Below are 13,993 nucleotides of genomic sequence, written 5' to 3' on the forward strand. Positions count from 1 at the left end.
TCGAATGTGAGGGCGCATCTTGGCAGCCAGGGGCCCACCCCAGCCCGGCTGCGAACGCCTTGGCCGCCCTCTGGCCCCCTCACTGGGATGCCGGGGTGCTCGGAGGAGTTGGCATAAAGCGGTGGCTCACCCCTCTGTGCCGTTCTCCGGCCCGGGGCCCGAGGCTCGGCCAGTTTGCCCGAAGGTGGCACAAGTTCGCTCTGCAGATTGCAGGGAGAGGGGAGGCGGGGATCGCGGGGCCCATGTCGCCGCGGGGACCCGCGCGGGCCGCGCCGCCGCTGTCCGCCGCCCCGAGAGCCGGCGGCCGGCGCTCCTCCCGCCGCGTGCTGCTCCGCCCCTGCTCCCGGGCCCTCCCCCGGCCCTCCCCCTCCCCCTGCGGCCCGGCCTCCCCGCGCCCCCGCCCCCGCCCCCGCGAGCTAGACGTCCGGGCGGCCGGCGCCGCGCGCAGCCTCCGCCCCGGCTCGGTGCGCACGCCCGCCCGCCCGCCGGCCCCCGCGCGAGCGCCCTCGCCCGCCGCCGCCGCCGCCGCCGCCGCGTCCCCCCGCCGGGTCCCCGCCGTCCCCGCCCCGCGCCCCGCGCCCCGCGCCCCGCGCACGGACTGCGGAGCCCCGCGCGATGCGGCGCCCCGGGGCGGGCCGCGCCGCGCTGCTGGCGCTGCTGGCGCTGCTGGCCGCGCACTTCCAGGCGAGTCCGGCGCCGGAGGAGAAGAAAGGTAAGGGCGCCCGCGCCGCCGGCCTGGCCCCCGCCCGGAGCGCGCCGTCCCCTCCGATCGCCTGCCCTCCGCGGGGCGGCCGCCCCGGCGGAGCCCTCGGGGCGCGGGGCGCGGGGCGCGGGGTCCTTCCCGCCCCTCGGACCCCCGGGACGGGCACAGCGCGGCCCCGCACCCGCGCCCCGCGCCGGCTCCCCGGCCCCGCGAGCCCGCCTCCGGGCTCCAGCCACCTGCGCTGCGGGGCGGGGAGGGCGGAGGGCCCCCCTCCTCGGCACGACGGGGCGGGCGGGCCACATCGCGCGTCCGCGGCTCCCCCGCCGCCCTGAGCGGCCCCGGCCGTCCGCGCCCCTCGGGCGGGTGGGCTCCCATCAGGGGCGCTTCCCGGGGCCGCCGGGACCGCCCCGCCTGCAGCCCTTTGGCCGCGTGTGCCCGCTTCGCGGTGTGTGTTTTGCGGGGCGCGGACAGGGCGGTGGGACCGCCGCGGGGGGGGGGACACCCAGGTCCCAGTGCGAACGCCCCGGGGCAGAACCCCTCCTGGCCGGATCCGCACGGCTTCAAAAAATAGGGCGCACAGCAAGCTTTCCAGCTCGAAACCCAGAGCCTTTCTCTGGGAGGTGTCTTTTAGCTTTCAGAAGAATTTGATGTTAGGCCAACCAAAATATTAAACTTCATTAAAACAAAAAAAAAAGGATTGATGTCCATGGTTCACGTGGGCCAAATGTCCAGACCAAACATGAGCGAGTCTGGCTTCGTGACTACCGGCCATCAACCCACTTGACATGAGAAACATGCCTCGGAAGGTTTAATTGCACAATTTCGAGATCGAGCAGCCGGGTTCCGAGCGTCAGGCCTGTACTTGCAGTTGAGGTCATGGGCACAGGGAGCCGGGTTTGATGCTGGGCTGGGGGCAGGGGGAGCGCGAAGGCATAAAGGTGGTTCCCAAACTTCGTTGCAAATTGGAATCCCTTGGGATTTGAAACGAAACAGAAAGCGGCGTCTGGCTCCAACCCCCCCCCCGGCCCCCCACCTACTTTCTAATTCCATTGGGCTGGGGTGAGACTTGCCCATCTGGATTTTTTTAAAAAAAGCCGTCCCCAGGTCGTTCGGTCGGGCAGCCAGGTTTGAGAATTACTGGCAACAGAGAAGAGGCTGGTAAATCTCAGGAAGGCTCACCTGCCAATGTAAAGAGGTCTTTTGGAACGTCTGGAGTTTTAACAATCTTGCAAAATATGGGAGAGAGGAGGTGGGGGATGGTTTCAGTAATAAGGGGTCAGCCTTTTTGCTGAAAGTTTGTCCTCCGCGGAGTCAGACGGGTCCCCCCTGCGCCCTGCTGGGAGCCGGGGAGGCTGTGGTCCTGCTCCCGAATCATCTGGCAACAGGTGGCAGAGGGACCCCATCCTTGTTTTAAATTAAACCCTTGGAGCGCCTCCAGAGATCACTTTTCTCGCGTCAGAAATGTACCCCGCCTTTTGCTGTTACGCCTGCAAACACTGCCATTATTGCTTGGAGATTTGTTTCTAAGAAAAATATAAATACCACTTAATTTGCCTGTTAGTCCTCCATTTGTTTAAAACAGAATGCTCCTGAATAGAATAGTGAGAGGAGGCGCAGATGCCATTCGGGTGAAGTAACATAAAGAGACTGAAATGTAAGGGGCAGATTGGTGACACAAAGTAGTAAAGATATTGATCGGAGTCAGTCAGTTTTATTCCAAAACGTCATCCTTTTAGAGACATTTGTTCGGTTCTAAGAGATGGAGCCGGCTGTCCTTCCTGCATGTGGGCTGTCTGTCACTGCTCTAAGTGTCCTTTTTAGCCCTTCTGCCAACAGATCGAGGTGGGTACTCCTGTGTACGGGGACACTGGGGTACAGAGAACTGGGGTGACTTTCCCTCAGCCAGCGAGAGGCAGGGTCCGAGTCCAAGCTCAGACCGTCTGGCCTCAGAGCCTCCCCACAACCACCTGACTGCACTGTCTTGTGTGAGTTCTGGTTTTTGGAGAGTCCTGGGGTGGGTGGGGGGGAGGTGTGAGTGCCTGATGTCAGATGCTGGCGGGGAGGCAGGGGACCGGGGATGGGAAACCTCCCTGCCCGCTGGTCTGGACTCCTGCTCCCAGTTACTCAGGACGTGCCTTTCGTGGGGGAGTTAAGTCACCAAGCCAGCCACGATCTTGGAGATGGCTGGAGGGAAGTTGAGCAAGCCCCTTGCTCTTGCAAAACAGAAAATGCTGCTCTGGAAGCGATCCGGATGGTCTTCCAAGGAGCGCATCAGGGATGCGCTCAGCCCACCCACCTGCCTCTGGGGGCATGCTTAGGTCAGCAGATCTGGCTGTGTCGAGAGGGACAGACTCGGGGAGATCGGATCTGAGGAAACGCTCCCCATACTGGCCTGGGAAGCCAGGAGGCCTGTGTGCTCATCCCAGCTCTGGGTGAAGCTGGACATGTCCCTCACCAGCTCCAGGCTCTGCGTCCTCATTTCTCAATTCAGCGAGTATTCACTGAATCTCTAGAATGTGCCAGACATCGTGAGTGAAAAGGAGCAGGGTCAACGGAAGCTTAATGGTTTCTTTTGCTGTTCGCAGTGTGGTTCTTTAAGCCACTGGTTAAGTGTCAGTAAATTGCCATCCAGACCTGAAAAGGGACCAGGGGCTGTGTGTCTGTTGTGTGTCCACACCCGTGTAGTGTCGTCCAGCGGGAACCTGCTGGGGGCTCCCATCAGCTTGGGGCTGCCATTTCAAGCTTCGTATATTCAGTTTCATAGTCCATAAACTTTCAAAAACTTACCCTGAAGTTTGCACAAGCCGATCGCCAGAATCCTTTGTGCTACGTAATCAGCCTTTGATCCACGTGACGGCCCTAACGTGTTTTGAAATGTTTTCAGAGGTGGTGTCAGTAAAGGGGAAGGATTCTGCCGTGTTTAAAAAGAAAACACCCTTTTGTTTTTCCTTTGATCTGAGCTTCGGGACCAGCAGCTAACGTCTGAAGGTTTTTGGACGGGGCGGGGGGGCAGCAAGCCAGCTAAGACAGCCCCAGTCTGGGGGTGATCAGCATGTTGGGGACACTCGGCATATTGAAGGACACCTGGGGTACTCAGTTCTGCCCCTCAGATCTGCGTTAAGCAAATCCCATTTTGTAACTCACACCTTAGCTTGTTCGCGTAGATAATTGTCATCTGCCTCAGAGCTTCTGCCCGTACTTTCTTTTCCATCTTCCTCCTGAAAGACTGTCTTTTCTAAGAAAATTCCAACAGTTGTGTCTTTGCATGACACCTAAGGATCGTCTGCTGTCCGGCCCACGGGCAACAGCCTGAAGTCGGGCAAGGATCCAGGCTTTGAGTCTGATGTCAGATAACTGGTTTGACTGAAATTTTCACTTGTTCACACTCGTCAGGTCCAAGCTTCCTTCTCGCTCGTTTAGACAGACACACTTGCTCAGTTGTCCCGAAAGTTCCCGGAGCCAGCTGGGGCGGGAGGGGTGGCTGGGGCCAGCGAGCAGTGGTGACTTGTTTATTTGGCCCTGTTAGGAGCTCAGCACTGGACCTGACATTTTAATCTCTGAAGACACTGAAGTTTTATGATATCAAATGCCTGGCGCTGTTGCCAGAGCATCTGTGAATTGCATTTACCGAAAATAAGTTTAACTCCTACCTGCTTAAAAAAGTGGGGTGTGAAAGCTGGACTGTGGGGTAGAATTTCCTTCTTTGCTCCACCTTACATCCCGTTTTGGTGGGTTCTCATGGAGAGACCCCGAGGCCAAGTATCTTTTCTTTTTTTCTTTTTTTTTTTTAACATTTGTATTTTGAGTTACAGTCAGTTGATGATGTTGTGGCAATTTACAGCGTAGAGCACAATTTTCCAGTTATAAGTGAACATACGTATATTCATTGTCACATCCTTTTTCACCGGGGGCTGCCCCAAGATCTTGAATATATTTCCCTGTGCTCTACAGGATAATCTTGTCTATCTAGTCTGCCTCCTTTCTGAATCTATCTGGGCCTTGTCATTATCAAGAGTCTCGAAATGCAGTTGAGGGAACTGGTGGTTAGATGAAAATGTTTGTCCACAGTCCTCGATGCAGCCGCACATGGACCTGTTACTGTTGGACCAGCAACCCAGGCTTGATTTAGTGTAAATAATTTCGTTCATTAACCAGTAGTGTTCTTCCAGCAAATACAAGGACACGTGTTACTACCTGTTGCAACTTTAGCTTTAATTTGCAATTTTTTTTCCTGTACGTTCGAGCCATGGTGCGCGACTTGTGCCGTTCCATCCACATTTTGAGCTCTAGGAATGAACCTGACTCTGTCCATGCCCTTAAGTGTCTGGACGTCGAGGCGGGGAAGAGAGATCTGTAGATAACAAGGCAAGGAGGCAATGATGGATTCCGGACAGGGTGAAGAAGTCTTCTGGAATCGGTCTTTGCTTTGAATTCTGCCTGGGCAGGGCGCCGGGCACAGCCCCAGATGGGAGCCTGCAGGGAGCTGGGGGGGCTTCCCTGGAGAACGAAGGGCACCCCAGTAGAAGTACCAGTGGTAGCGGAGTTCTGAAGGGCACTGATTATTTGGTGTGATGTGTGATGGGGAGAGAGGGGTGGGTGGTCAGCCTGCAGGGAGGGTCCCCATGGACTTTAAAGCTGGGACCCGGCATGATGTGTTTCGGTGCTTCAGAATGAAGGCTCTTAGCAGCAGCGTGGGGAATGGGTCATCGAGGCCACAGTGGACCTCGGGGAGATCGGTGACTACTGTAGGGAGAAATGAAGCAGCAGCCGTGAGAATGCAGAAAAAGTGACTCGGGCTGGGGTAGAGCTGATGGATAATTACATGCACTGAGTATAAGAAATGGACGCTCCTGGGGTGACTTGCAGACTTCTGACTTGGGAGCCTGGACAGATACGCATCCGTTCACGGAGGCCGGAAATGCTCCAGGAGGAGTGGGGTCAGTTGGCGGGGGAGTCTGCAGGGCTCAGATGCAACAACCCAAGGGCAGGGCGGCCTGGGGTTTGAGATGCGGTTTCAAATGTACCTGTTGCCTTTCGCCATCGAGCAACTCGCCCCAGCCAGGGTCACGCTCACGGGTCGCCATCCACACTGAGCCTGGCTGGGTCCTAAACCACCAGCTGCTTTTCGGACTGGGCTGCGTGGCTATTAGCAGCCTGGTAGGTGTGGGGATCAGCAGCTGATGTGTGATAATGTGCATGTATGTCCCTGGCGAATCAAACTTGTATGCTGATCCTCAGATGGGGGTCCTCCATTTCTTACTTAAGACAGCGTCGGATTGCTTGCCTTTGTACATCGGGGACTGAACCAAAAAGACTAGGATGTGACTTTTTTTTTTTTTTAAGTAGCTTTTGAACCTTGCATGTACCATTGAACAAAAGGATGTTTTGCTGTAGCCCGGACGGTCTGAATCAGGACTTCTGGAGGATGGAGGAGGGGCACATGGACTCCCTGATGAATGGATTAAGTGGTGTGCGTTGCTTGTGGCAGAGAAGAAATTTTTCACCTCTTTGACAAGGAAAAAAAAAACCAAAACAAACTCCAGAACTGTCAGTTTCATCTACTTTTGATTCATTTCAGATGAAAGACAGAAAAGCAAAAAGGTGGTCATTGAAGCATTCATGGTATCATCTGGGTTTTTAAGGTACTGATTTTAAAGGAATCTGTTCTCTGACCCTTAGTCTGGTTCCCTACTCACTTCATGAGCTTCCTTAGGATCCAGGACCTGTTTTATCTTTCTTAGTAAATGAGTCTCAAAGTTGCATTGTATTTCATGAATTTATACATGAAAAGTCTACTAGTGGCTCTCGGAGGATGCCCCAAGACACCAGTCGCAGCTCCTGGAACTTGATGGAAATGCGCGTCCCTGAATCCCCAGCTGTGACCACTGGGTCGGGTGTCAGGGGTCGGGCCACCATCTGCCGCTCGCCAGGGTTTGAGAACTGACAACAGGCTTCGTGCGTCTCGTTCGTGCTGGATTCTGCACGTGCACCCGAGCTGATCTTGTCCTGAAAGGTCGTGCATTTTAGTTTGCAGGGCTGAGCAGGGAGACGGATGCACAGAGTTCACCATCTCATCATAGATGTCACTGGGGATGGCTTGTGTCTCTGTGACAGGGCGGTGTCTTAAAAAGAGCACATTTAGCTGGGACCTTAAAGAATGAGGGGTTTTGCCTGATCTCCACGGGAAAGGAAAGGGGAGAGAAGTCATAGGGGGCAGGTGCTTCTGCAGGGCTCACCCTGGCCAGTCATTCCGTAAATGCAGAGGCTAAGGCTTAAATATTTCCTGCTTTGTCTTCTAAAAAACCATAAGGAAACGTACAACGTCGAACATAAAGTGCCTGAGAGATGACACATTTTATGCTTAAAAATTAGAATGGTCGTTTGGCCACTAGTTGAAAAAGTAACCAGATGTGTGAAGGCTTCAGCTCGAGTCTGGGTTACAAGTTGAGAGTTTTAACATTCTCCCCATTAGCATGATTTGTAGTGAATTAAAAAAAAAAAAAAAAGACTTCGTCAGACCCTTTATTTAACTCCCACTAAAGAAAGCAAAGAGAGAATGAAAAAAAAATCTATTAATTCTAGACACAATAAATACTTTGAATCACACTGAACTCTGAAAATCTCTCAGATGAATTGAGTGCTGCCCACTTGTGAATTAGGAGATTTCTGTTTCCCGATTCACTGTTGAAAACTGCCCGGGTTTACCTGTTCGCTCGCAGAGGTCATTTGCAGACGATCAGGGTATGAAATATAGCCGTTGACACTTTTACTCCGGGTTTTGGAGAAAAATGGATGCACTGCATGGCGCCTCTCCAGCGTGACAAACTGACGTTTGTATGTGGAAAAACTCTGCATGTGTTCGTTTCTTTGTCCCTTACTCCTAAATTTGTCACTGCTTTAGTGTCTGGAATAGTAACAGATCATCTCTTGAATGTGTGCAAGGTCTTGAAGGACAGGCAGATCTGTGCTCGGAAAACTTCTTACAATTGTAAATGGAATTTCAGAAAGTTTTGCAAAAAATATATATATTTTAATATCCAAAATTGGATTTTACTTATTTACCAGCAAACGTTGAATACTTGAAAACTGTAGGAGGATTTCACTGCAATACTTTTTGCATTTACGCAGGATCTCCTGGTTCCGTCATGTCTGTCAGAAGCCATCACAGATGGTTAAAACTGTGCTGAGCAAGATAAGTTAAATGATTTTAAGTTTGTTCTAGTACTAACTTGCAAGATCCTTTTTTATTTTCCTTTACTAATATATATTTGAACATAATCTTAGAGAGTTAAAATTTTTTCATCTTTTACAAGGAAAAAAACTGGAACTCTCAAGTTCGTCTACCTTTGATTAATTTCAGCTGAATGACAGCAAAGCAAAAAGGTGGTCATTGAAGCATTTATTGATTGTATCACCTGTGGGGTTTTGAGGTATTGACTTTAAATGTGAGGCATTTGGAAACTTTTTCTAAGCTTTGATTTGCTACAAAGTTCGTGCAGAGTCAGATACGTTTCCTTGTAGCTACTTCCTGGTTCATTTCTCTGTCCATTTCCTGGTTCTTCAGTAGACTTTCTGCCTCGAACGTATTTAAGAGTGAGCACAACGTGGTCCCTTAATCTGTCCTTCCTTCTTTTCTTTCTTTCTTTTTTTTGGGGGGGCAGGGGGAGCTGTTATGAATAAACCTTTGCAGAGAAAGAGAATTTTGACTAAAGACATATAATAACAAACTTTGACAAGTGACTGCAAAGACGCACTGTGTAACTTTTTGAAGTTAGAAAGTGTCAAAGACATTCCGTGTTGATGATCATCTTTGATACAAAAAAGCATATCTGCGTATCCTTCCTTGAGAAGCAGTGCTGCTGAAAGAGTCTTTCTTCGTTTGGAGTTTAGTGTATTTTTTTTTCCCCAGTAATCTGTTGTCAGTCGCAGGAGGAGAGCGCAGGTTAGAATCCAGCTTCCCTGTGTCGACTTCTGTAAAATAATTAAACTGGATGGTTCTAAGGCTCCTGCCGACTGGAAATGTCTATGAAATTAAAAGCAAATCTAGATGCATGCAAGATGCCTATTTAAGCAAGTCGATAATAAGCGCATGGTCCCTATAATTTAGATGCAAACACATTGATGTCATAATAATAACACCACATTGCCTTTGTAGAGCACTTCACAGTTTACACAATGCCTTAATATCCATCTTTCCGGGCCTCCAAACAGCCCCACGGGATGGAGATAATTACCCACGTTTGAAGATGAGGGGCCCAGGCTCTCTGTGATTCTGCAGTTTGCCCCGGTCACGGGGCAGGTGGACAATGAGGTGCCAGGAGCTTTTCCGGCTTTACAACACCCTGTCCTTGACGCCAGCATCCCATGTTCCCCAGACTCTCCTGACTCCTCCTTTGAGATGTCATTGGTTTTTTTAGCTATGATTGATGCCTCGTGGCATTTTCAGTCCTATTTTGTGAATCAAAAAACGAACAAAATATTTCTCAACGTTTCTGTTCTACTTCTGTTACTGGTATTAAATTACCCCTCCCAATTGCTGCTCGGTTTTCTTCCTTTCCCACTTTTCCTCCTGTTATAGTGACGTTTTTTAAGAGTTGTCTCATGTTTTTTATAATTTCATAACCCATAGGCAGTGAATTCACGAGCCTTGAAAACATTTACTTTAGAAGTTGAAAATGCATAATTCTACTTTTAAGAGTTGTGCACTGAATGTAAATCTGTCAGATCCATAAATACCTGAAAGAAAAGAAAGAGGGGACAAGGGAGCACTTGGGTCAGTTAGCGATGCCTGTGGCAAAACGTGACAATTCATGTACGCAGTTCTGTTCCAGAGTCACCCCCATGATTTATTTTTTTTCACTTCTTTTTATTGAGCTATAGTCAGTTTACCATGCTGTGTCAATTTCCAGTGTCAAGCAGAATTTTCCAGTGATACGTGAACATGCATATATTCATTGTCGCATTCTTTTTCGTGTGAGCTGCCACAAGATCTTGTATGTACTTCCCTGTGCTCTACAGGATAATCTTGTTTATCTGTTCTGTGATTTAAATAAAGCACACACTGCAGTTCATGGGGGCGTATAAAAGCTATTACGAAGGGAGATGCACTTAACAAACAGTGTGCGCGCCACGATTGCGTGTTCTCTCCATCACACCCTTTGTATGAAGCCATTCTGCCTGGAATGATCCTTGGAAGCATTGACTTTAGGGAGAGATCATTGTCCTTATTGCAAAAATGAAAATGTTTCGCTTGGTGGGGTTTTGTTGGTTGAATGGCTGGAACGTGGGACGTGGCTGTGGGCGGGTCTCTCGTTGATGGAGAGACACCTGCTTTCCCGAAAGAAATCCCAGATACGGTGTTCATTCTCCTCCATTACGAAGGAAAGAACCAAGAACCTTTTTCTTGTTATTTTTTCCTAACAGTGGAACCTTCTCAGTATTCTAGCAGAAATACCCCCCAAAGCATATTTACATTTCAAAATTATCAAGTGAAATGGGCCAGAGTTCTACATAGAAGGTGAATGGTTGCTCCTCACTGACCACGTGGGCATTGGGCACATCACTGAGACAATGTGTAACTTTTTTTTTTATTGTAACAAAATGTTCACAGCCATTTTATTAATCATAGTCAAACATTGGAAACAAGACAAATGGCCATCAACAGGCAACGGACAAACTGATACTCTTATGCAATAGAACATTACCCAGCAATTGACACATGAACTGCTTTTTCAGTCAGTATTGTGTGCAGATCTCATATTTACAATGCTGAGTGGAAAAAGAAAAAAAAATGCATATAATGTGAATCAGTGGATACAGATTTATAGAAAATGGAAAACAAGTCTCAGGTAGAAATAAGCAAAATTTATGTAGAAGACTAACAAAAAAGTTAAGTAAAAAATTCTTTTGGTTTAGAACATTTTAAATAAATACATTCTTTTATTTATTTATTGGGTTATAGTCAGTTTACAATGCTGTGTCAAATTCCAGTGCAAAGCACCATTTTTTCAGTTGTACGTGAACATACATATATATTCATTGTCACTTTTTTTTTCTTTTTCGCTGTGAGCTTAAATACATTTCTTGATAACTCGTGGGTTAGAGAAATTGTGACGGAGATTTTTCAAAAATTAGAACTAAACGATTCCAAAAAACAAAATATCCAGTCATTTAGATGTACCAGAATCATCGTAATGATAAAGGTTTAACCTGAAATGTTTATATCTGAAAAAACAGAATGGCTGAACATTCTAAAAGACGAAAGTCTCCATTTTTAACGCAGAAAAAAAGCAATGGAACAAACCTTTAATAAGCAGAAAGATGCTAATAAGAATAAAACCTTTTAATTGGCCCCAAATAGGTAGAACACGTAATTTTTGACGCCTGTGATGGGTTCCCTGGTGTGTCGACTTCAGGGCCGCTTTATTAACTGAGCTGAGTCTTGCAAAAGTTACTTGGGCAAAAGACATGCCATTTCACCTTCAATCAGCAAAACCTGCCCAGCCAAGGCAGAGCAGAAAGTGAAGCAACTTGGTGACATGGGACGGCGTACAGAGTCCGTCAGGCACAGTCGCTCCCTTTTTCATTTCACTTTTGGCCTCTAGACACTCATTTCTTGTTGAAATGCAAAAGTCCATGATGCGCCTGGTTTGGGGGAGATGCAGTAAGGGAGGAGGTCCCGGCTGGATGGAAGACTTGGGTGGTTAATTGGAGTCCACGTTCCCTTATGACATAGAAATTGTTCTTAAAAGTCAGGGCTTAGAAAAGCCAGGTTTTTAGATTGTTGAGCAACGGCTATGAAATATCATAATGTTGCCCAGTTACAAAAACAAAACATTGAGACGACAGACAGCCAGGGAAATAAGTTGTGAGAAGTTCAAGTCTGAACCATCCTGGGAGCCAATGAGAACGGGGTGTTTGGAGCCACGGTCGGGACAGTTGCCAGCAGTGAGTTTTTCTCTTCAAGTTTTGAGGATTCCTTTTTTTTTTTTTCCCCTCCTTGGACTGCATTTTGGAAAGAGGTCAAGCTTTGTTCCTCTTCCAGGTTGGCATGCTGTCATCAAGGTGCAAAGGGAGAAGTGACCGGCGGTGGCTGGCGGTGGCCAGCGCAGGTGAAGCTCTGTTCTGGTCTGTTGAGGCTGTCTGCAGGCTGGTGGCTTCTGCACACCACGTACAGGGTGCATTTTTAATTAAAAAGAGAACCAGGAGGTGCCACATCGTGTGGTAACAGTGCATGGTCCTGATCGCATGACCCTCACACACCCTCTTCCCAGGATGCTCCATCAAGAGGCTAAGTTTAGGACTAGACTTAAAAGTAACAGATGATCATTAATTCATACCCAGTGGTTTTGAAAGGAGCCATCCAGCTCCCTGCCAGCTCAGCCAGCAGCATCTCAGAGGTGGAGAGAGGATGGAATTGTGGAGTTGGTCCCTGTCTGAGGAGGCAGCCGTGGGGCGTGCGGGAAGTTCTGTGCGCCTCTCGGGAAAGCGTGTCTGCAGATGGGTTTCCTTCCAGGGTCTGATCCTTTGCAGTTTCGTTCTGCATAGAGCTTCCCGTGTCCCCATCTCTGCTTCCTGGTGTGGCCCCGACGGCTCTGGGTGGGGATCCCCGTGCATCACCTCCTGCCGTGCATGGGCAGCGGGGACGTGTCTTGCAGAGCAGGTGGCAGACGTGACCGCCGCCCTCCTGCCCCTGCACTGGCGACTCCCACTCCATCTGCCCCCCGACTGTCCTGCCGTCTGTGGTTGGGGTCACTTTGCTGCAGATGCTTCTGGTCAGTCATCAGTGATCCACCCCGCTAGTTAGTATAGAATCAGTTCTCCTGGAGAATGTGTGTCCGTTCCTATTGTTTTTGGCTGTGAAGGGGAATGTGTTATGTCATGTATTAAAATCAAGTGGAGAAAATGTCCCGGGGTTTCTTGACTCAGAGAAGGAAAGAGGACGCTTCCTCAGCCTGGAACTGACTAGATTTTTGGGATGAAGAAGGCTCAGCAAACACTTTTGGGGTGACGAGGGCTCAGCAAGCAGTTTTGGGGTGACAAGGGCTTAGCAAACACTTTTGGGGTGATCAGGGTTCAGCAAACACTTTTGGGATGAAGAAGGCTCAGCAAACACTTTTGGGGTGATGAGGGTTCAGCAAACACTTCGGGGTGACAAGGGCTCAGCAAACACTTTTGGGGTGAAGAGGGCTCAGCAAACACTTTTGGGATGAAGAAGGCTCAGCAGACACTTTTTGGGTGATGAGGGCTCAGCAAACCAGAGGTCAGAAAAGCCATGTGTGCTGGATGTTTGGGGCTCTTTGGAACAACTGCCCTCAAAGCAGAGTCTTCCTTTAGGTGGATGTTTGCGAGCATCCTCTGGTTCCAAGTGTGTCCAAAATCATCACATGTAGCAATAATTTTTCCAAACCCAAATGTTATTATAATAGATGAAGGAGTGCATTAGACCCGTGATTCAAGGACTGATCATCGCCAGCACTTGATGTCCTTGACTTCTGTGTTCCAGAAAAGGCAAAAATAACTTTCTTATCTAAGTAGCATCTATTTGATGTTAAATATTTTATAAGTAGGAAAAGCAAAGCATGTACATGGGTGTAAAATATACATACACAGAACAGGAAGGATACCAGAAAGTCTCCAGGCTGCTGTTTTTTGGGGTAAAAGTCACTCACAGAGGCTCGGTCTGCCCCCCGCACACAGCACGGGGGCTGGGCCAGGCTCCCCTGGGTTGCAGGGCGTGCTGGCCGAGTTGAGAGGCCCCCGCGCGTCCTGGTCCCCCGGCTGTGGGATGCAGCTGCTAATGGCTGGGGCTGCTGAGAGGATGACATGAGCTGTTTGCGTGGAGGACAGAGCACATTCCAGGTGAGCTCGGTGCTGCCACTCTGTGAAGGGATGCTGACGTGCCCTGTGATGTCTGACCTTCACCGTGATCTTTACGATCCGTACTGTAGATGAGGAGGGGTGCTTTGGGAGGGGGGTGCCCCTGCCTGGGGGTCTGTGCCTTGGGCTGCTGTCCAGTTGCCCCCCCCCCCCAATGCCCAGGGCCCAGGTGGGGCCCTTCCACAGCCAGCCTCACTTTCCTTACTGTTATTTTGTCCCTGTGTGGTCTTGAGTCCGTTTTTAAAATGTTCTTGATTTCACTGTGCATCCTGCTGGTGCGTTCCTGTGCTGTTTTGGCTGTGGTGACGGCCCCACGTCTTGTCTATTGTCCCCTTCACCCTCCCTCCTTCCATCACTGAAGCGCACACGGCCGCAATGGCCACATACACTGCCCCAGCCTCTGTGTGCTCG

At 49.9% G+C, this 13,993-nt stretch overlaps 1 protein-coding gene across 1 annotated transcript in view; it reads left to right on the forward strand.

The window, feature by feature from the left end:
- Positions 1 to 542: 542 nt before the first annotated feature.
- The window catches only part of EGFR (epidermal growth factor receptor), a 179,700-nt gene continuing 166,249 nt past the window's right edge, over positions 543 to 13,993 (forward strand). The window contains 1 exon segment of the mRNA XM_072955552.1: positions 543 to 712. Within this exon segment, the coding sequence (XP_072811653.1) occupies positions 616 to 712 (97 nt within the window). The 5' untranslated portion in view covers positions 543 to 615.

This window comes from Vicugna pacos, chromosome 36 (genome assembly GCF_048564905.1).
Source record: "Vicugna pacos chromosome 36, VicPac4, whole genome shotgun sequence".
Taxonomy (NCBI): Eukaryota; Metazoa; Chordata; class Mammalia; order Artiodactyla; family Camelidae; genus Vicugna; species Vicugna pacos.